The sequence below is a fragment of the Musca domestica genome, unplaced genomic scaffold (assembly GCF_030504385.1).
Source record: "Musca domestica strain aabys unplaced genomic scaffold, Musca_domestica.polishedcontigs.V.1.1 219, whole genome shotgun sequence".
Taxonomy (NCBI): Eukaryota; Metazoa; Arthropoda; class Insecta; order Diptera; family Muscidae; genus Musca; species Musca domestica.
The window spans coordinates 534,016-555,716 of record NW_026712261.1 but is presented as its reverse complement, the minus strand read 5'-3'; the positions used below and the strand labels follow the sequence as shown (position 1 = coordinate 555,716).

The window sequence follows — 21,701 nt, the reverse complement described above, 5'->3', positions numbered from 1 at the left end:
CGATTTTGGCTTTGTGAAGACCTGTCCTCCGGAAGTGGCTGAAATAGCATATTTGGAAAGCAAAGAATGTTTAATGTTGGCTAAGGTTTAAAATATCTCCGATACAATGTTGGACCTTAGATATTGGGGTTTCAAAAGTCCTAGCCACATTATTCTACCAGAGGGCTAGTAATTTTGTATTGTGCGATTGTAATGATGTTAGGGTAAGGCTTCCAAAAATATTTCCAAATCTTGAAAAATTTCTTAAATCTCCTCAATTTCAAAAAAGGTCCTCTCACTCTCCACCTCTCACATCACCAACTAAAAAAAGAATCTCTAATCAAATGACAAACAAAAAAGTATTACGAAATAAAAAGACAGGGCACAGAAATTCTTTTCTTAGATAAAAATTAATAATAATAATAATAAAATCTAATATACATTATTTAGAAAAGTTCTTAAATATCAGCATAATGAATCTACGGGAAGCTGGTCTTGTTTTATGGAAAGACGACGCGATGATTTCGCTTTCAGGCTGGTATTGCTGCTACTGTGATTTATGTTGGAGCCATTGTTGTTATTGTTGTTGTGGGTGCTCGAACCATTTGTGGAATTGATTTTTTCATTAATACTTTGGAAGTTTGTGGTTATCGATGGCAGAATCGATGAACCGCCCACCGTAAACGAGGGCGTATTATTATTTAAAGGTTCCAATTCGGTGGCCAGTGCACCATTGGGTATGGAATTTGAGCGTGTGTGTAGGCGGCCGGAATCCAGGGACTCATCACTGGCCGGATCCATGTGATCCACTGAGGCAACGGAAGAAATGTGTTTCAGGAGGCCGGCAGATAAGGCGCGATCTGTAAGGACAATAAATTGATATTATTCTTTCATAAGATCAAAACAAAACAAGCCACCACTCACCCAAACCGGCTTTGTGATTTTTACTATACTCCTCCTTGAGATCATCCAACTCTTTGGACGAGCACAACGGCGTATCCACATCATAGGTGTTGTTGAAGAGCGTATAATCGACTTCATATTCACCGGTTTCTTTGCGGAATGATACAACATTGACAAAACGATGACCCCACAAAATTTCCGAGGGTAAATAACTGCTGCGGGCCTGTGTTGTCATGCCGGTTGACTCAATAACGCCCTCTATTGAGAAAAAATTAATTAATTATGATATGGTGTGTACAGTACTTCAGTTCAACTTACCCAACATACAAACCACCTCAAACCGCTCTTTTAACATATCGGATGCCGATAACATATACAACGGACTATGCCTATCGATTTTATGCACAATTGTTGTGGGCCAAATGAACATCAGGCGATCTTCGCCACCATCGGCTCCCACTTTCAACTCTTGTTGATAGAATGGCAGGACTTCTCCTTCTTTTGTTACCTAGAAACGAAATTTGAAATAAATAATATTGTTATTTATGAAGTCAATAAAATGAGAATTTTGTTATTCTGGTGTTCCAGCGCATTACGCAGTACGACAAAATTAAATTCTTTCAATAATTATAGGAAAAATCCAACAGATTATGAAAGTAGATATGAGAATATTGGCGTTTGGGAAGTGTAATTCTCAAAAAAAAAAAAAAAAAAAAAAAAATAAGACATTTTCCCATCGCCCCCCTCTTGCACATTTTTTGTTATTTTCGAATAAAGATTCATTGAATTCCTTTTTAAGGTACACAGCGTTCTGAGCAATAATACAAACAACAATCCGAGTAGTTTCAAGTTTCACCAAATGGTGAAATTCGGTTGAATATAAAAAAAAATGAATTCTATGCGGGCTGATATTACATTTATGGTGGACAATAACCGGAAAATCGGAAGAAGATGTATATCGAAGGTATATAAAAATCTGAACCGATCTCGATAAAATTTAGTAGAGTTAATTTCCAGCTGTATCTCATGTCCGGTAACAAAGATCATTGTTGTGGAATGCATATTACGCATATGAGAGAATTAAACCCCAACTCGGATGAAACATATATATGGCAGTTATAGCTATATCGGAACCGATTTTCACCAAATTTGAAGAACTTGTTTTTTAGAATGAATTCAGTCGGAATTGTCAAGATTCAGTTAATTTGGGCTGATGCTAGGCATTTGGTGCACAATTAACTTAATATCGGATAAAGATGTAAATGGGAGCTATATTCAAATCTGATTCGACCTTTATAAAATTCGACAGATGTATTTCTGAGATGTATCTGATATCTTGTATCAAATATCATTGTTGTGGAATGCATATTATGCATCTAAGGGAATTTAACACCAAATCGGATGAAACATATGTATATATGGCGACTATAGCTATATCGGAACCGATTTTCACCAAATTTGAAGTACTTGCTTCTAGACTGAATTCGGTTGGATGTGCCTAAATTCAGGTCATTTGGACTGATATTGAGCATTTGGTGTACAATTAACCCAAAATCGGTTGAAGATATATATGGAAGCTATATCTAAATCCGATTATCACCAATTTCAATGGAGTTCGTCCTTGGGCCACCCAAATTTTGTTTGGAAAATGTTATCTCAATCGGATAATAAATGCGACCTGCATTTTGTTTACAAAAATACATGGATAGTGGGAATGACATGCATAAATCGACTCAGAGAGCGATTCTATGAAGATCCTCAAATGTAACTATGGGTCTATCACGCTTCCTTCTCCATGTTGCAAACAAATGCACAAATACACTATGTGGTGTAGGGTATAACAATGTGGAGTTTATATTAAAACGTACATCGGTTATCCAATTTTCTGACATAGAAAGCGGTACCCATTAAGAAGTGCAAATATCAAATTTGAAGCAATTGGATTCAAAAATATCCTGATATACCGTTATTATGTGACTATAGAAAATTGTTTCAGAATAACAGGAGATATCTTTAGAAGAAGGGCTATACGAAAACGTAGACCTATATAGAGCTATTTCCGTCTAAAAGGTTAGTATCCCTTTAGAACTGCAAGCAACAAATTTATCTGAATCTTTGAATCTTAATATGTTCAAAATGTGATAGAGAACGGTACTTTCCCCACTCTATTTTGGGATAGTTTTATCTCTATTTTTAAAATCTACTGAGTTTGTTTCTGTAATTACGCCTTCAGCGATGAGCTGATTTAGGTTTTCACGGTTTTCAGACGGGCTGAAGGTTGTCTTTGGAAACGAGCTGAATGTGGTTTTTATAGACTTTATAGGCGAGCTGAAGAGAGTCATTTTAGGCGATCTGAAGAAATTCTTATAGGCACCCCGAAGAGAGTTCCTGTAGGCGATCTGAAGTTTGAAATACCAAATTCATGTGGCTACCATCATAAAAATACCGAATATCGGAAAGTTAGCGTACTATAGGGCTATGCGATTTTTTTTTATACGAAGACATTTTTAATCCAGTAAAATTTTGGGACACAATAGATGTAGGACAAAATTTTACGCATCTAGCTCGATCTCTTCAAAAGTTAGAGTTATCAGCACAGACAGATGGGCATTTATTTATTTTTAAATCATCTTAGAATTTTCTAAAATAGATATTTCGAAGAGTTACAAACGGAATGTCAAACTTAATACACCTAACTTAAATAACCTCTGTGTATGATGGAGGGTATAAAAATCAAGAGCTATCATAACTGTATCGGGGAAGTTTCTAAACCAGTTTCATGTTTGAAGGAGTCTGGGGATTTTAGTTATTTTTTTAGAGATGAAGAATTCCCTGAATTATTATTTCAACTATTTCAGGCAGTCCTTATGGACGACTTGAAGGGAGTCTTTATAAGCGACTTGAAGGCAGCTTTTATAAGCGATCTGAAGGGAGTCCTTATAAGCGAACTGAAGGGAGTCCTTATAGGCAACCTGAAGGGAGTCCTTATAGGCGACCTGAAGGAAGTCCTTATAGGCGACCTAAAGGAAGTCCTTATAGGCGAACTGAAGGAAGTCCATATAGGCGACCAGAAGGAAGTCCTTATGGCGACCTAAAGGGAGCTCTTTGGCGATATTCATTATTTTTTCCCAGGCAAATAAATCCTTAAATTTGTATATCAACTATTTCAATGTCAAATTAGCTACATCATTGACCTTGTAAACATTCAAATTCATCAATTTCATTTCCATTTAATTTTGCTAACTCACAGCATATTTATAATACAAACGGTCCGTAAAGTTTGAATTGCATGACTAGTATTCTTTTTGCTTTTCTTCCACTTCCACTTCCACTTCCACCTCTTCTTCTTATTCTATAATTTCCATGGCAAAACAAATATGTACATTTTCCTACTTTAAACTCGTAAATTCGCCAACCAGTGATGACTAATTCAATATCATATTACTTTTCTAAACATCTCTCTCGTATGCCGGACAAATTTCCGTATAATGCCATTACATAGTTTCCCCCTTTCGATTGCTTGCATATTGCGTTCACATTCCTTCCTTCTTTCTCTCTATCTATCTACTCACCTTCTTCCTGATGAGCTGCGCCCTTACATGGGCCTCGATAATGTGCGATTTGCGCATATCGCCCACACGAAACATTAAACATGGCACACCATCACGATGACATATCACAGCGTTGCGAGAGAACAGCAGCGTCTGGGCTCGCTTCTTTGGACGCGACAGCTTGGCAAAAACAATGCCCACCATAAATGCTTGGATAAATACACCCGTTATACACTGGAGACAAATGGTAAATATCGCCTCGGGACATTCTTCGGTTACGAACCGGTTGCCGTAACCGATTGTGTGTTGAGTTTCGATTGAATATAAAAATGCTGATATGAACGAACGCACCTCGGTCACACACATAGTGTGTGTCATATTTTGTATTAGTTCGGGCCGATTATCGCGATTATCGATCCACTCTAAATCGCCATGGGCATAGGCTATTGTCCACCAGATGAGACCGAAGAAGGCCCACGATATGAGAAAGCTGCAGGCGAAGACGAGCAGCGTCCATCGCCATTGGGCATCGACAAGGGTGGTGAAGATGTCCTGCAAAGACAAGAGAATGCAAAAATGGCGTTGTTTAAAAATAAATGACATGTTGTTAGAGATATTAAAATAAATAAAGCTGTTCGTTTAAACCTAAAAACCTAAAAATTGTATAAGAGGAACTTTTACCTCCTGTTTAGATTATTTTGAGGTGAAAATTTTCGAATCGCCGATACACGTATCTTATACCCATTCTACTTAGGCCGTCTTTATCGATGGGCTGAAGGCAGTTTTAAGAGGCGAGCTGAACACCCGTCTTTAAAGACGAGCTTAAAGCCAGTCTCTCTAAACGAGCTGAAGTGATACCTAATAGGCGACTGAACGGAATCTTTTATAGTCGAGCTAAGTCGAGAGAGTGCTTATAAGCGCTCTTAGCTCGCTTATAAGCACTCTCTCGTCATAATGGGCGAGCTCTGGGCAGAAGGCCATTATTATGGGAGTTCTTATAGGCGACCTGAAGGGAGTCTACAAGTGACCTGAAAGCTGATCTTATGGGAGAGCAGAAGAAAGTCTTTACTTGTGACCTAAAGGGAGTCATTATAGGAAAGCTGAAAGAATTCTTTAAATACGAGCTGAAGGGAGCTCTTATAGGCGATCCGAAGGGAGTCCTTATAAGCGACCTGAAGGGAGTCTTTTCAAGTGACCTGAAAGGGAGATCTTATAGGAGAGCTGAACGGAGTTTTTACTGGTGACCTAAATGGAATCATAGGAAAGCTGAAGGGAGCCCTTATAAGCGACCTGAAGGGAGCCCTTATAGGCGACCTAAAGGGAGTCCTTACAGGCGACCTGAAGAGAGTCCTTATGGTCGACCTGAAGGGAGCCCTTTACAGTCGACCCGAAGGGAGTGCTTAGTCGACCTGAAGGGATTCTTAACAAATGGCCTGAAGGGAGTTCTCATAGGAGAGCTGAAGCGAGTCTTTAGAAGTGACCTAAAGGGAGTCATTATAAGGGAGCTGAAGGAAGTCTTTAAAAAAGGCAACCTGAAGAAGCCCTTAAAAGCGAGCTGAAGAAGTTGCGCTTTAGGCAACTGAATGGAGTCCTCATATGCAGCTTAATGGAATCCCAATAGTATAGATGAAGGAATCCTTACGCACGACCTAAAGGGAGTCTTTAAAAGAGATTTGAAGAGAGTTCTTATAGGCGATCTAAGGAAACCCCCAATAACCCATTTAAGTTAGTCTTTATAAGTTGAAGGGATTGTTCATAGACGGTCAGAAACGGTTCTTTCAGATGACCTTAAGAAAATCGGACAGTAATTCAACATTTAAGGACAGCATACAGAAAAAGTATAACTCTTGAAAAGTAGTGAGTCAATATTCTCCACGTTCGCTTATAAATATTACCACGGACCAACTCTTGGATTATATTGGCTACTCCCTTCGTATTATATAATATATACCAATATTTTTTGAAACTGAAGTTTTGTAAAAAAGGTACCTCTTACAAAGACAAAAATATTAGAAAGTGCAAAATTGAAAGAGAATGGAGGATTTCCTTCTTTAAGAGAGTTATTATTTCTTCAGATTTTGTCCTCATGGAGTATGGTATTAGAAAGAGTCTGCTAATATTTTTTCATTCTTACATCATACCAAAGCCTATATCGGGTTCACTTTGCTCTGTATGAGATTTTGATATGTTGAAATTTTGTAGAGGTATCCTACATATTGGGTCGAAAGTGGTCGGCTAAAGTTGTCCCCTTTCTCCCCTACACCAAGTCTAATCAAAATATCTCCATGTACCAGGTTTTAATAATAATGGATACGTACTTCCATCGTTCATTACATTATTTTCGCAAAATATTGATTTTTTGTGGGGAAGTACCAGAAGGAGTGGTCCGATATTGACCAATTTGTTAGAAATATTGCATGTAGTAAGTTTAGAACAAATCGGATACACCTATAGATATCGTTCGATTCAATATCGACTCTTAAAATGGATATCGTCCAAGAGACATAGGGTCTAAAGCCGTTATTTCGATGAAAACCATTAGGACCTTATAAAATAATATATACCCTCTATAGCCGTATGGCTGGGGGCATAAAAAAATTATTTAATGTTGAGTTTTATTTGTAAACGATGATTTATTTTATGACTTCTATTAAAAAGCAGTCAATATGACATGGTTGATATAGTTGTTGATATTCTTTTCTGAAATGAGAAAAAATCCTCCTTTTGCTTAAAAATTACATTTAATATTATCTCAAAAATATTGAGAAAATTGTGTTGCTCTCTTATAATTTTAAACACCATATATACATTTCTATACTAAAGTCATGGTAGGTAACAGGAAAATCACTATTATTTATTTCTTATTCGAACTAGATACTCAGAATGCTCAGGTGCAGAAACGCCTTACTCAAACATGTGCAACAGTAAGATGTTAGTCATATATTTTTCTCCTTCTGAGAATGAGGCAATTTACGTGCAGTAAATACTTTACTAACATTCTACCGAAATCTAATTTCGTTTAGTTAAGAACTTTTATGAATTCATTAAATAACTCCCACACACACACACACCTTTTGCCAAAAGAGTCTCAAGTTGAATGCTGGGAGTTTGGATACATTGAGAAGCCCGAATTTATTTGGTTGAAAGTAAAATTTTCATATTACCTTTGGAAGCAGATATAAATAATTCTTACGTACAACGTATCATTTTCTATGTTCTATGGAAATATGTCTACAAAATTATTTTAAGAGAATATTTTATAACTTTAAGGAGAAAGTAAGTCTGTATTGAGTTGAATTTAGAACGAATACTTATATTGACCTATGGATATGTTAAGTATTTTGCAATGAATTATTAAATTTATTTGATTAAATGGCAAGTTATTCCACAATCAACAAGAAGAGTTTTTAATGTCATGCCATTAGAAAAAGAAATATTAAAACATAAAATATACTTTTTAAATTAAATTAAATTCAATATATATTTATAAGGTATATGTATCTATTATAACAATCAACAAATTTACAATGACACCACTATTGTTATATGAAAATAAATTGTCAATAGAAAAGTCAATAATAGGAGGTTTGGAAAAAGTCGTTTTAAGAGAATGACCTGATTACATTTCCTAGCCTATTTCTACTTCTCGTCAAATCAATATGGTCCTAATCCTTTATGCCTGCTATTTCATTCCAATATTAAATTGAACAATTTTGTTTGTTTGTTTGAAAGCAATGAAGTGTTGCTTTCTTCGTTTTCTTTTCACTTACCTGCAAATATCTTCGTCTCCGTTTGGCAACATTACCTTGTACCACATTGCAGTCACCATGTTTGAATATCACGCGTTTTCGTATGCGTCGAGAACTAAAACGTGTCTGACGATACCTGCAAATGGATAAAGGGAGAGAATATCATAAGAAAAAGGAAAATATTGAAGAAAATCAATATGAAATTGTAATCGTAAAGAAAATGAACTTTAAATGCAAAAGTCAATAAAGTAAATTGAAAACTAAATTTAGTGTTTTCATTTCAAGGGCTTTCTATCTATGGAAAAAAGTCGAGATTTATATTAAATCCTGTTTGAGAATCTGAATATTATTAAAAAATGAAATTCATGATGAACATTTTTAATTTTCCAGCTAATGTGGCTGTAATTTAATAGTTTGAAATCTTAGAACACATGATTGCAAAAAATGTTTGACATATAAATTGGGATTCACGTGTAAAAACGAGTAAGGAAAAGTCACCATATTTAATTGAGCTCCGCAACGAAAGTATTTGAAGTAGATCATACCATTTCAACATTTGCCTTTAGAGCAGTTATAGTTTGGTTTCAGATGGAACAAATTCTGAATCAATTGTCACTAAATTTGACAGAGACATTTTAATCATTTATACCAAATAACATTGCTATAGAGTGCATGATATCATTTCGGGAAGGATTATTTAAAAAAAAAAACAAAACAAGTAAACAAGCAGCTAAGTTCGGCCGGGCCGAACTTTTAATACCCTCCACTATTTCGAAGGAACTTGAAAATTTTCAAAAAAAAAAAACAGTAAAGAAAGTCTTAAAGTCGGGCGGGCCCGACTTTATGATACCCTACACCACTTTTCTAATTTCGAAGAGCTCCGCATAACAATTAAAAGTTTTTATGGGAGAATTCAAACATACACGCTATGATTATGCTTATAATTTAAAGTTCAAAGGACTAAATATGCCGAAGCATTTGTATCTTTTAAATTCGGACTTGTATTGCCCATTTGGTGCACAATTAATTTGAAATCGGATAAAAATATATATGGGTGCTATATCCAAATCGGAACCGAACTCGATAAAATTTGGCAAAGTTATTTCTGAGCTGTATATGATATATTTCCCAAAATATTGTTGTTACAGAGTGCATATTACGACTACGGAGGACAAAAATAACAAATCGGATGAAAAATATATATGGGAGCTATAGCTATATCTTAACCGATCTTTACCAAATTTCACATACTAGCTTCTAGGCCCAATTCGGTCGTAAGTGCCAAATTCCATCCCATTTGGGCAAATATTAGATGTTTGGTGCACAATAAAAGGTAAATCGGACGAAGTTATATATGGGAGCTATATCCAAATCTGAACCGATCTCTATAAAATTTAGCAGAGGTATTTCTGATCTGCATTTTATATATTTCCCCAAATATTATTGTTACAGAGTGCATATTACGGCTGCGGAGGAAAAAAATAACAAATCGGATCAACAATATATATGGGAGCTAAAGCTATATCTGAACCGATTTCTATCAAATTTGGCATACTTATTTTGAGGTGCAATCTGATAGTACGTGCAAAATTCCATACTATTCGGACTGATATTACACGTTTGGTGCACAATGAAAGGCAAATCGGACAAAGATATATATGGGAGCTATATCTAAATTTTGACCGATTATCTCCAATTTTAATAGGGTTCGTCCTTGGGCCAAACAAATGATTTGTGCAAATTTTCATCTGGATAGGGCAATAAATGCGAACTGCACTTTGTTTACAAAAATACATGGACAGACGGACGGACGGACATGCATAAATCGACTCAGAATGTGATTCTATGCAGATCATCAAAAGGATTTATGGGTCTATCTCGTTTCCTTTTGCTTGTTACAAAAAAATGCACAAAGACATAATACCCTTACCACTATGTGGTGTAGGGTATAAAATCCGAAAACTACTACTTAAATAATATGGGGACTATACGAAAACGTGGACATGGCAGTAGTACCCATAACGAACTTCAAATGCGAAATTTGAAATAATTCCGGGAAATCATGAAAATACCGAATATCGGGAAGTACAGTTTTATGAAGGCTATAAGAAAACGTGGAAAACGTGCCCACAGGTAAACTTTACATGTATGGAACATTTTAGCCTTCTATCTCAATTCGTTCGAAAGATAGCGTGATCACAACAGACAGATGGACAAACAGGCAGACAGACGGACATCGCTAAATCGTCTTAGAATTTTACGCTGATCCAGAATATATATACTTTGTAGGGTAAATTATGAATATTTCGAAAGTTAATATACCCTCCATAGAATGTTGGAGGGTAAAACAATATATCGGAGCCGAGTTTCACAAAATGGAAACGTACGTCCCAAAAATCACTCCATTTGGGCTCCCATGATATATGAGGGAGATATATTAAAATCTTAGTCGATCTCGATAAAAATTTATAAAAGATATTTCAGAGGTCTATAAGATATGTGGTACCAAATATCATTGTTGTCGAATTCATATTACGAATGCCCAAATCGGATGAAACATATATATGGGAGCTATAGCTATATCTGAACCGATGTTCACGAAATTTGATGTACTTGCTTCTAAACTAAATTTGGCTGGATGTGCCAAAATTCAGGTCACTTGGACTTATATTGGCCATTTGGTGCACTATTAACCCGAAATCGTTTGAAGATATATGAGACTTATATCTAAATGTGATCCGATTATCACCAATTTTAATAAGGTTCGTCCTTGGTCCAAACAATTATAGTTTGGAAAATTTCATCTCAATCGGATAATAAATGCGACCTGCACTTTGTTCACAAATATATAATGACGGACGCATAGAGGGACTGACATGCATAAATCGACTCAGAAAGTGATGCTATGAAGATCCCCAAAAATAACATAGGTACGACTGTTTTGGTTTCTTAAAATTTGCAAATGTTTCTCTGACGCATTTTTCTCTGTCGAAACTATAATTATCTGCCGTTATAAAAATATTTATTTATTTTTCTAATTTGACTTCGTGTCATAAATTACAACCTAAGCAAATTCCTTAACTCCCAAAACAAAATATTAATACGCAATTTGCATATTCCAAAATAGTCGGATATGTTTATTACTGGATCCTCTTACACATTATGAGGGTATTTAAAAATTGCCTTAAAATACAACCTCATGGTAAACCTGTGGAAAAGAACTAAAGTTAAATCAATTTGTTGTTTACTTCCGATTTAGTTTCTGCTATTGTAATTAAATACTGCTGATTATGGCTTATTATCATGTTCTTCATCCGTGCTTATTGCGTTTTATTTTTAATTTTCAATTATTTTTCAAATGTTTTACACGCTGTAGATATTGGATTTCTTGTTGGCTGGCAATTATAATTTGCAATTTCTCAGGATTATGACGGTGGCTTCACGTGAAATGACATTTTTTTAATAATATGTTAAATAGTAAAATTGCTGCTAGGTTCTCAAAACAGCTTATTCAAATATTGAAATTAGAGTGGCTGGGAAATGAAATACGTTTCATATTGCACAAAATATTTCATGGTGAAATATGAACGTATTGTTTATGTTTTATTTTAGTTGACAGTTGTTTATGTTAATAATCATTATTTTGTATTTATCGGATGTATCGAATATTGTATTTAAGTCTCTCACACCCGTAAAATTCACTCCACAACAACGATATTTGGTGCCACCTGTGGTATCAGATATACAGCATAGAAACACCTCTGCCAAATTTGTTGGAGATCGGTCCAGATTTAGATATAGTTCCGATATATATCTTTATCTGATTTCTGCTTTCTCTGTAATATCAGCCCAAATTGGATGGATATTGGTTAAAAGTGAAACGGATTTTTTATGGAAATCGATTCAGAGTGGGAAATTCCTCCCATACATAAGTTCCTTTTGGATTCAAATTATAACTGCTCTAAAGCCATAATACGCATTGAAAACCAATCATAGTTGTTTATTTGTTACGGGTAGTTCTACTAAACATTCGTAGTGGTGTAGGGTATCATAATATTCGCCAGAGCTGCTTTTGACGTTTCTTTGCTGGGTTTTCGTCTGATGATATAATAATTGAAAATGTAATTAAAACAAGACAATGTTTATACCCTCCACTATACATAGTATGAAGGGTATATTAAGTTCATCATTCCGTTTGTAACTCATCGAAATAATAATTTTAGACCCAACAAAGTATATATATTCTTGATCAGCGTAAAACTCTAAGACTAACCCTGTTCTGTCCGTCTGTTGTAATAACGCTGGAGTCAAAACGAATTAAGATAGGAAGCTAAAATTTTGCACCGATCTGTCTTTTGCCTGCGTAGGTCAAGTTTGAAGATGGGCCATATCGATATCGTATATCCCCCATATAACGGTATTCCCGATATTCAGTATTTTAATGATTTTAGCCATATTTTTCAATGGAATTTTCTGAAATTCCACACAAGGAGTTCCTTGTGTGTACTTTATCCCCTAAAAGAGAATTGTCTATATAGGTCCACGATATCGGATATCCCCCATATAACTGTACCACCCGATATTTGGTATTTTGTTGATTTTAGCCACATTTTCCAATGGAACTATCTGAAATTCTACACCAGAAGTTCTTTGTGAGCACTTTACACCCTGAAAGGGAATTGTCTATGTAGGCCCACGGTATCGTGCCCCCATATAGCTCTAACTTCCCCATATAACTGTACCTTGCGATATTCGGTATTTTGATGATTTTAGCCACATTTTCCAATGGAATGGTCTGAAAATCCACAAGAGGAATTGTCAGTAATTTAACCCCTGGAAGAGAATTGTCTACGTTTTAGTAAAGCGCCCATATAAGCTCGGAAATATCCGGTATTTTCAGGATTTTCACGAAATTATTCACAGGAATTTCGTATTTGAAGATCGTAATGGGTACTACAACCTATGACGGAAAATTTTTTATGCAGGTCCACGTCTTAGTATAGCCCCCATACAACGGTACCTCCCTTTATTCGGAATTTTGATCATATTAGCGACATTATTCACCAGAATTGTTTCAAATAAAGTATTTGAAGTTCGGGATCGTTACTACAGCCTATGAAAAAATGTTACTCATTCAGCACCACGTCTTCGTATAGCCCCCATATAAAGGGTTTGAGCGGTATTTTTCGATATTTTTTTTTTTTTTTTTTTTTTGAATATGGTGGAGGAATGCTGGACGTCTATTCAATAATCGAAGTCATTCTATCATTCCAAAAATCTAAAGTATTCTCTTATTATACTTGTGCTATAAATATATTTATCTAACGTTTCATTTTTTGTTTAAAATTGGTGAGAAGCGCCTAAAAGTATGCTATAAATTGTAAAAATAAATTTGAAAGTAACACAATATACATATGATTTTAAAATGATATGTACCCTTAAGATTCATTCCCATTATGACAATAAGATCCGAGAAGACGCCTTCTTGACTTATCTAACCCCATTCTATCTTTCCAAGAATTCCCTAATTTCTAATTAAAAAGGAAAAACTAAAGGTGATATCTCGACCCAATGACAAACCAACATTTAATTCATCCCCACACAAGGTTGATCGTTCCGTTTTCTTTTCCTGCATATTTACTTAATGGCACATTGGCAATTATGGTAATGATGTGTGTAGTACTTAAATTTTGCGCTCCGAGTTTTTTCACTCATTCATTCCGGCAGCCATTCATTGCTCGCATGACACCCAGGAAGAGGATGGCAACACACCTTAATATTTGCATTGTATCATCGACGTGCAATTGTTGCCAGGAATTCAATATTGAAGACAGCAATTAACAACATTCCTGTCAATTGTGTGTGTATACCACAAAAACGAGGCATGGAAATGTGTGGTGTCCTCTATGCCACACACACACTCACACACCAAATACCTGCCGCCTAAGAAGCAGATTTCCACAATATGTCACCTCATTTAAGCCTTGCCGCTGGCAGTTAAGAGGGTGTAAGGAATAGAAGAAAAAAGAATGAACGACAACATCATGAACTGTTTGAATGTTTTGCACGCCATAGCTGGGTGCTGCTGTTGTGGGAAAACACTTGTTGCCATATGTATGACAATGTGTGTGTGTCTGTGTGTGCGTGTGACAGGTGAAATACAAGTCAGAATAATGTGAATAACATATTTTGCCGCATCCTCGAGGCTTTGTTGCTTGTTATGACTTTGAAATGTTTATGAAATTGTTGTAAATTGACAATGTAGGAAAATGTACAATTTTGTTGCGAAAGTGTTATTAAATTCCTTGCAAATAAGGGGATTTGAATGGGAACTTTATGTAGGAAAACATACTTAGGCTACATAGGATATTTCGAGTTGATTGCAAATTTTTCGTAATTCACAAGAGGGTATGGTGTTAAGAGTTTAAAGGCTAGACTTAGAGTTTAATAAGTGTTTACATTATCCAGCAAAATTCGCTTTTTGAGCCAAATAACCCATTAAAAGAGCCGAATAACCCATTATTTGCTAAAATGCAAAGCGAAAAACATTTTTTTCCGAATTCGGTGCCAAGTTTTTTATAATTGCACTATTTAATAGTCAGTGGAGAATTCCAAATGGATTTGATAATACAGGATTTGTAAATCAAAACTCCAAAATAGTTTCGGGTTCTTAGACGAAATTTTTTATGGGCTTTAATGTGGTCTTGACAATATATGAAGGGACACTAAAATTTTGAGATATATATATCAAATTTTATATAGGGCTTTTAGGGAAATTTATGGAGAGCTTTGGGCTAGTTCAAGAGTCATTCGGCCCTTTTTGGTATAGTCTCTATACCAAATTTGCTACTCAATTTCGCCAAATTTTAGAATTTAAAGTTCTCATTATGTAGAAAGTCTACTAGCTACAAATTATCAAAATTGGGCCACGGTTTGGTCTAGCCCTCATTTAAATGGACCCAATGGATCCACATACAATTTTTCTGGCCCAAAACTATTTCAACGTCTCCATATGTAAACCCTAGGATCCAACAGTGACCTCAATATAAAATTTCAGCTCTATCCCTTCAACCAATAGCAAATTTAATAACATTTAGTATGGATATCCAAAACCATCTACATCTCTCCATCCTAGACACCAACAGTGATCCAAACTTAGTACCGTTATTGAACAATTATAGTACGCATTTGCATAACCACATTCAGATGTCAACACCAGATTTCGTAATTCGAGCTCTACACCATGACTCAGTACCAAATTGTGTACCATTTTTCGAACAATTATAGGACGCATTTCCAAAACCACCTCCTTGTCTTAACCACAGACACCAACAGTGACATCATTATCAAATTTCCGGATTTCAGCTCTGTTCCTTCACCCAATACCAAATTTAGCACTACTTAGCACTTTTCGTACAATTATAGTAAACATTTCGAAGACCATGACAAAACTCAAAACCAGATGCCAACAGAGTCCTCAATATTAAATTTAGGATACCAGCGTTATCCCTTTACCCAATACCAAATTTAGTACTTTTCGAACAAGTAAAAATTTTGTAAATCTACCATCTGTGACTCTCATTTCAAATTCATTCAGAGTTCTAGCTCATTCCGTTTGACCAATAGAATACAGTTTTTAGCTAATTTTAGTACTCTTCGTACCCTTTTATTACGAATTTCCAAAAATTCAGCCTTCGTACACGCCTAAGCACCAAGACTGATCATCGTGCAAAATTTCAGTTATTTCACTACATTTTTGTATATGTAGATAAAATGCCTTATGTCGGAGGCTTTTCTACCCCGAAGAAACCACGACTTTAACTTTATCTTTATATGTGCTCTATAGGAAAACGTAGACCTAAATATTCGATATTCTGCCGCCGGGGCTAGAACCTATTATGACCTACAATTACCAATTTTTAGACAAATCCGAGGATAAATGTGGCAAAAATCATTAAAATAACAAATATCGGGAGGTACCGTTATATAGGGACTATACGAAAACATGGACCTATACATACAATGTGTAGCCACCGGAGCTAGAGCCCATTAACCCTGGACATTCCAACAGGACTCAGCACCATCGCACTCAGCACGCGGCACCCAAGAATGGTTACAAAATGAGGTTCCTCGCTTCATTTCCAGCGCACAATGGCCACCGAAATCTCCGGATACCAATCCGTTGGACTATTGGTTCTGGAGTATTTTGGAAAGCAAGGTATGCACTAAAAATACCAAAGTGTCGATCACCTCAAGCAAGCGCATCGCCGTGAATGGGCCAAAATACCGCAGACCAACACTCGGGCAGCGGTGACGGTTTCATTGGCCGTTTGAAGGTCAAAATTCGTGTCAAAGGTAACCAATTCGAACAAATCTAAACTTATTTTAAAATTTGATGCTATTTCCGACATATTTTGCTTTCATTCAATAAAAAATTTTAATTTGAGAACTAGTCAAGTTGGCTGCAGTTTGGTATTTTCTGTTCATAATGGCCATTAAATTTCAACATAAACCTATCTCATCTAATTTAATATTAACGGCATTGATTAATTTACACTAAAAATTAAATAAATACATTAAATTATGAACGAAAATCTCTTTTTAAATACTTTACCAAAATAATGTCTGTACAATGAAATATGTAAAAATAATTAAAAATACAAAAGCGACTATTAGGAACATTATCACACGGACACACTCTCGCAGAACAAAACAAAAAAACTATACAAAAATTATTCCAAAAAAGTCACATTAAGCAAGTCAAAACGATAAACACAGGTCCTTTGATTTCTTTTCTTCTTCAGGGTTTGCAGGGTTGCGAATTTCTATCTTTCTTTCTCACAGATTTTATATCACATATCAATTTCAAATTTTACACATTATATCTTTTCAATACTCTCGTATGGTTTTATAATTTTTTGCGTATTTTAAAAGTTATTAACATTTTCTTGGTCGGCCTTATTTTTGTAGATTTTCTTGTGCGTGTTTTGGTTGGTGTGATTTTGGGTTCTTTTATAATTTTCTTTGGTGACTTTTTTCTATTATTTTTATTTATTTATTCGTATTATTGATTTTTGTGAGCTATCTCCCGACGCAGAAACTCTTCTTTATTTTATGAAATACCCGGTTGAACTGTCAAAACCACAGTTTTGATTTTAACTCAGAACCATTCTTCTTTCCATTCTTTGATCGTCAAAAAGGCAGTATTTGCTCGACTTGTAGTTTTCACACAAACACATACGTACTTACTTGTTGGTGGTATTTACATATTTGCATGTGTCATCGAAAAAAAGAGGAACAACAACAATGCATACAGGCGCAAAAGATATAAGAAAATAACTCAATCTTAAGCCGTGGTTGTTTGAATACCCTACAATAATTCGGAATGTAAACGACACATGTATGTATGTATAATGACACATGTTTTGAACATTGTTCGAATTATATTCGGCAAGCAAATGAAAATCACCCTACAAAATTGTCACTGTGAATACATGTGGCATCTACCATGACAACCGATCTCGGATATAGATTTGAGTCTTGTGCTATGTTCCAATAGCTTTTTATACCCCCATCCATAGAATGGAGGGTATTTTAAATTTGTCATTCCGTTTGCAACACCTCGAAATATTCGTCGGAAACTCCAAAAAGTACATATATTCCGGATCAGAAAAAAACGATTTAGCAATGTCCGTCCGGTTTATAGTATATGCAGGCTGATAGTTATTGAACATGGGCTATATTGGCCCACGTTTAGGTATAGGCACCATATTTTGAAGATCTCTGCCACAATCCAATCCCATCCAAATTTCCTGAAACTTGACAATTGAGGTTCTCGATAGGTTTGTTCTCTCTTTGCAAAATGTCTTTGATTCAGTCCACAAATTGGTATATTGGGCCTATACCAATAAAACATTACCTCCAGATTTGCGATATTTTAAAGGTTTCTACCACAATTTCCAACTGAATCAGCTGAAACTTGACATTTGGGGTTCTTGAAAGGTCTGTTATCTTCCCACAAAAAACGTTGAATTTTGGTCCACTAACTGGTATAGGCCGTTATATGCGGGCCCTCCAGATTTTCAGTGTTTTTTAAGGTTTTTGCAACAATTTCCAACTGAATCAGCTGAATCTTCAGATTTGGGCTTCTTGAAAGAATCAGGTCCACAAATTGGTATTTCCCCCATATGAATGTACCTCCAGATTTTCGGTATTTTGAAGTTTTCTGCCACAGTTTTTGAAAGGCCTGTTCTCTCCTTGAGAAAGGAGAAAACCCAGAAAGTGCTACCTTCTAATTTTTGGATTTCATACTATATATGTCATTTCATTTGGCCAAAATCCTGTTCAGGACATTTGGAGTCGATTTAACGGTGTCCGTCCGGCCGTCTGTCTGACTGGCTGGTGAGCACTATAACTCTCGAACGGGATACCTGGTCTCGGTACAAGCTTGGGACATCGTAATATTATATGGAAACTTAGATCATGTTGGGAGATGGACAATATCTGCCCAATTCTGCGTTTACCTCCGACACAAAAAGATCAAAATTGTTCCTTACATTTGTGTCAGGTTCGATTTCAAATTTTGAATTTCAAAAAAAATCAAGATTTTCCTTTTTCGGTAAAAATAATAGCAAAATGTTTACCTTTAAAGCCCAAAATCTTTAATTTGGAAGTTTACCGAGGAGGATACAAGTAAAACCATTGCACAATGGACCCGCATCCAATTTTTCTCTGCAAAACTATTTCAACGTCTCCATATGTAAACCCTAGAAACCAACAGTGGCCTTAATATCAAATTTTAGAATTTCTGCCCTAAAATTTTCCCCATTACCAATATTAGTACCATTAAGTACAATTATGGTAATCATATGCTTCTTCTGTCAACCATAGACACCTACATTGACATCCATATCAAATTTCAGGATTTCAGCTCTATTCATTAACCCAATACCAAATTTAGTACTATTTAGTACAATTGTTGTACACATTTCCAAAAACCACCATCATATCATAATTCCAGAGACCGCGATATTAACTTTGAGGTTTCCAGCCCTACTTCTTCACCGAATACCAAATTTGGTACCATTTAGTACTTTTTTTACAAAAATAGAACGCATTTCCATGTAATCTAAATATCAACTTTCAAAATTTTAGCTTATCCCTGAACAAAATCCAAATTAGGAACTTTTAGTACACATATCCAAAACAATGTACATTTCTCCACCCTACATCCAATACCAACATTGACAAAAATTAGTACCATTTAGTAATTTTCGTATAATTTTGGTATTCATTTCCAAACCCACCAACAGATCTTAATACTATATACCAACAGGGACCTTAATATAAACTTTGAGGATTCCAGCACTACACATTCACCCAAATTTAGTACTTTTCGTACAATTATACTACATATTTCCAAAACCTCCTCCATATTTCAGTTCCAAAGACCTCAATGTCAACTTTGAGAATTCCAGCTCTATCCCTTCACCCAATACCAAATTTAGTACTTTCCGTAAAAAATAGGACGTATTTTCAAAGCCACCACCAAATCTCAAATACAGATACTATCAGTAATCTGAATTTCAGAGTTTTAACTCTATCCCTAAATCAAATACAAATTTAGTAACATTTAGAAATTTTCGTATAATTTTACCAACAGAGACCTTCATATCAAATTTGAGGATTCCAACACTATACCTTCACTCAATACCAAAAATATAGTACCATTCAGTACTTTTCGTACAATTAAAGTACATATTTCCGCAATCATTAACGGCGACCCTAACGCCACATTTTAGAATTTCATCTCCATCGGTTCATCAAATTCCAATTTGTACCAAATTAAGTACCATACAGTACACATAAGTACAAACTACCAAAACTTACTACACAACCCAATCCAATACTCCAACAGTAATCTTAATTACAAATTTCAGTATTCCAGTTCTATCGGTTCACTTAAATTCAATTTGAACCAAATTAAGTACCATATAGTACAGATATGTACAATTTGCCAAAATTTACTACACAACCCAATCCTACACTCCAACAGTATTCGTAATTCCAAGTTTCTGGATTCCTAAAGGATTCACCTAAATCCAAATTGTACCAAATTTATTACATTTTAGTACATATAAGTACAAATTTCCATAGCTACCTACATATACCAATTCTACACTCCAACAGTAATCTTAATTCCGAATTTCAGGACACCAGTTCACATAAATCCAAAAATCCATTTCCATAACTACCTACATACATACCATATAGTACACATAAATACAATTTTCCAAAACAAACTACATACCTCACTCCTACAATGCAATAGTAAACTCATTTCTAAATTTTAGGATTCCATTACTATTGGTTCTCCTAAAAGTTACATTCTACCACATTTAGTGCCATTTAGTACACATAAGTGCTAATTTTGAAAACTACCTGCATACCTCAGTCCTAGAAGGCAATAGTAAAATCCAATTTATAAAAAATATTTCTAAATCTAAGAATTCCAGCTTTAGCGGTTCTCCCAAATCGTAATTGTACCAAATTTAGTACTTTTCGTACACATAAGTACAAATTTCGAAAACTTCCTACATATGCCAATCTACCTCCTTACATCGTACTTAGTAAGTTCTAGTACGAATTTCCAAGAACCCAGCCTTATTTGAAACCTTCGGACCAAGAGTGAACCTCACCCAGTCAGTTAGTCAATGACTTTACTCTGTTATCAATATAGATATCCCACAAAATTTTTCTACCCATGTAAGGCATCACAAAGTCGACGAACTGTAATACATTTGTTTTCCTTATGATCGCACATATTTCAATCCAATTTGAGTTTAACTCGGGGCCCAGCAGTTTGAGTGGAATAAATATTCCATTACATGCACTACAAACATAATACTCGTTCTTCTTATCGCATAATTCTGCCTGTTCATTTCGGTTTTATTCCCAATGCGATGGGTTCTCTGCATATTTTTAAAACAAAAATGTTTCCCTTTTCCAATTTACTTTTTGCCTATTCGGTTTATTCACTATTCTCTCGCTCTCGGCGCTGGCAGTAGGTGTTTGTTGTGTTTTCAGATTTTCTTTGTTGATATTTTGGATTTATTTTCAGTGTTTTTGTGTTTATAATGAAATTCTGAATTTCTAGTTAATACTTGATTTTTTGCTTTGTTTTGACATTCTTAGAGGTTTTTTCGGTTTTGTTTTGGCGTTGTTGTTGTTGAAGTTTTCATGTTGTGTTTATTTTGTATGGTGCTGTTTTGCTGATAACGCATCGAGCTCATCACATCCAGCGCACCAGTTTGAAGGCGTTGAATTTCATTGTCTCTTTTTTTTTTTTTTTTTTGAATTCCCCCCCACATTCGTTTCGACTTTTGCTGGAATTCCTCATAACAGAAGCACATTGTAATTAATATCAACAATTATTGTTGTGATTTTGTTGTAGTTTTATTTTTATATTTGTTGTGTTTTCAATGAATATCGCTTTACTCTAGCCATAAATAGGAGGCAT

General features: G+C 35.3%; 1 protein-coding gene across 5 annotated transcripts in view; it reads right to left on the bottom strand.

The window, feature by feature from the left end:
• Nucleotides 1–370: 370 nt before the first annotated feature.
• Nucleotides 371–21,701, bottom strand: part of LOC131802577 (G protein-activated inward rectifier potassium channel 3-like) — a 104,660-nt gene continuing 83,329 nt past the window's right edge. For 3 of the 5 annotated variants that reach the window (XM_059122898.1, XM_059122902.1, XM_059122899.1), the window contains 5 exons: nucleotides 8,204–8,318; nucleotides 4,455–4,985; nucleotides 1,201–1,390; nucleotides 904–1,140; nucleotides 371–839 (listed from right to left, as the gene is read on the bottom strand). In XM_059122898.1, coding sequence (XP_058978881.1) covers nucleotides 445–839; nucleotides 904–1,140; nucleotides 1,201–1,390; nucleotides 4,455–4,985; nucleotides 8,204–8,318 — 1,468 coding nt within the window. In that variant the 3' untranslated portion in view covers nucleotides 371–444. Of the gene's footprint in view, nucleotides 840–903; nucleotides 1,141–1,200; nucleotides 1,391–4,454; nucleotides 4,986–8,203; nucleotides 8,319–16,796; nucleotides 16,942–17,124; nucleotides 17,294–21,701 lie in introns of those variants that run through there. The other 2 variants (XM_059122903.1, XM_059122901.1) reach the window with 2 other exon arrangements.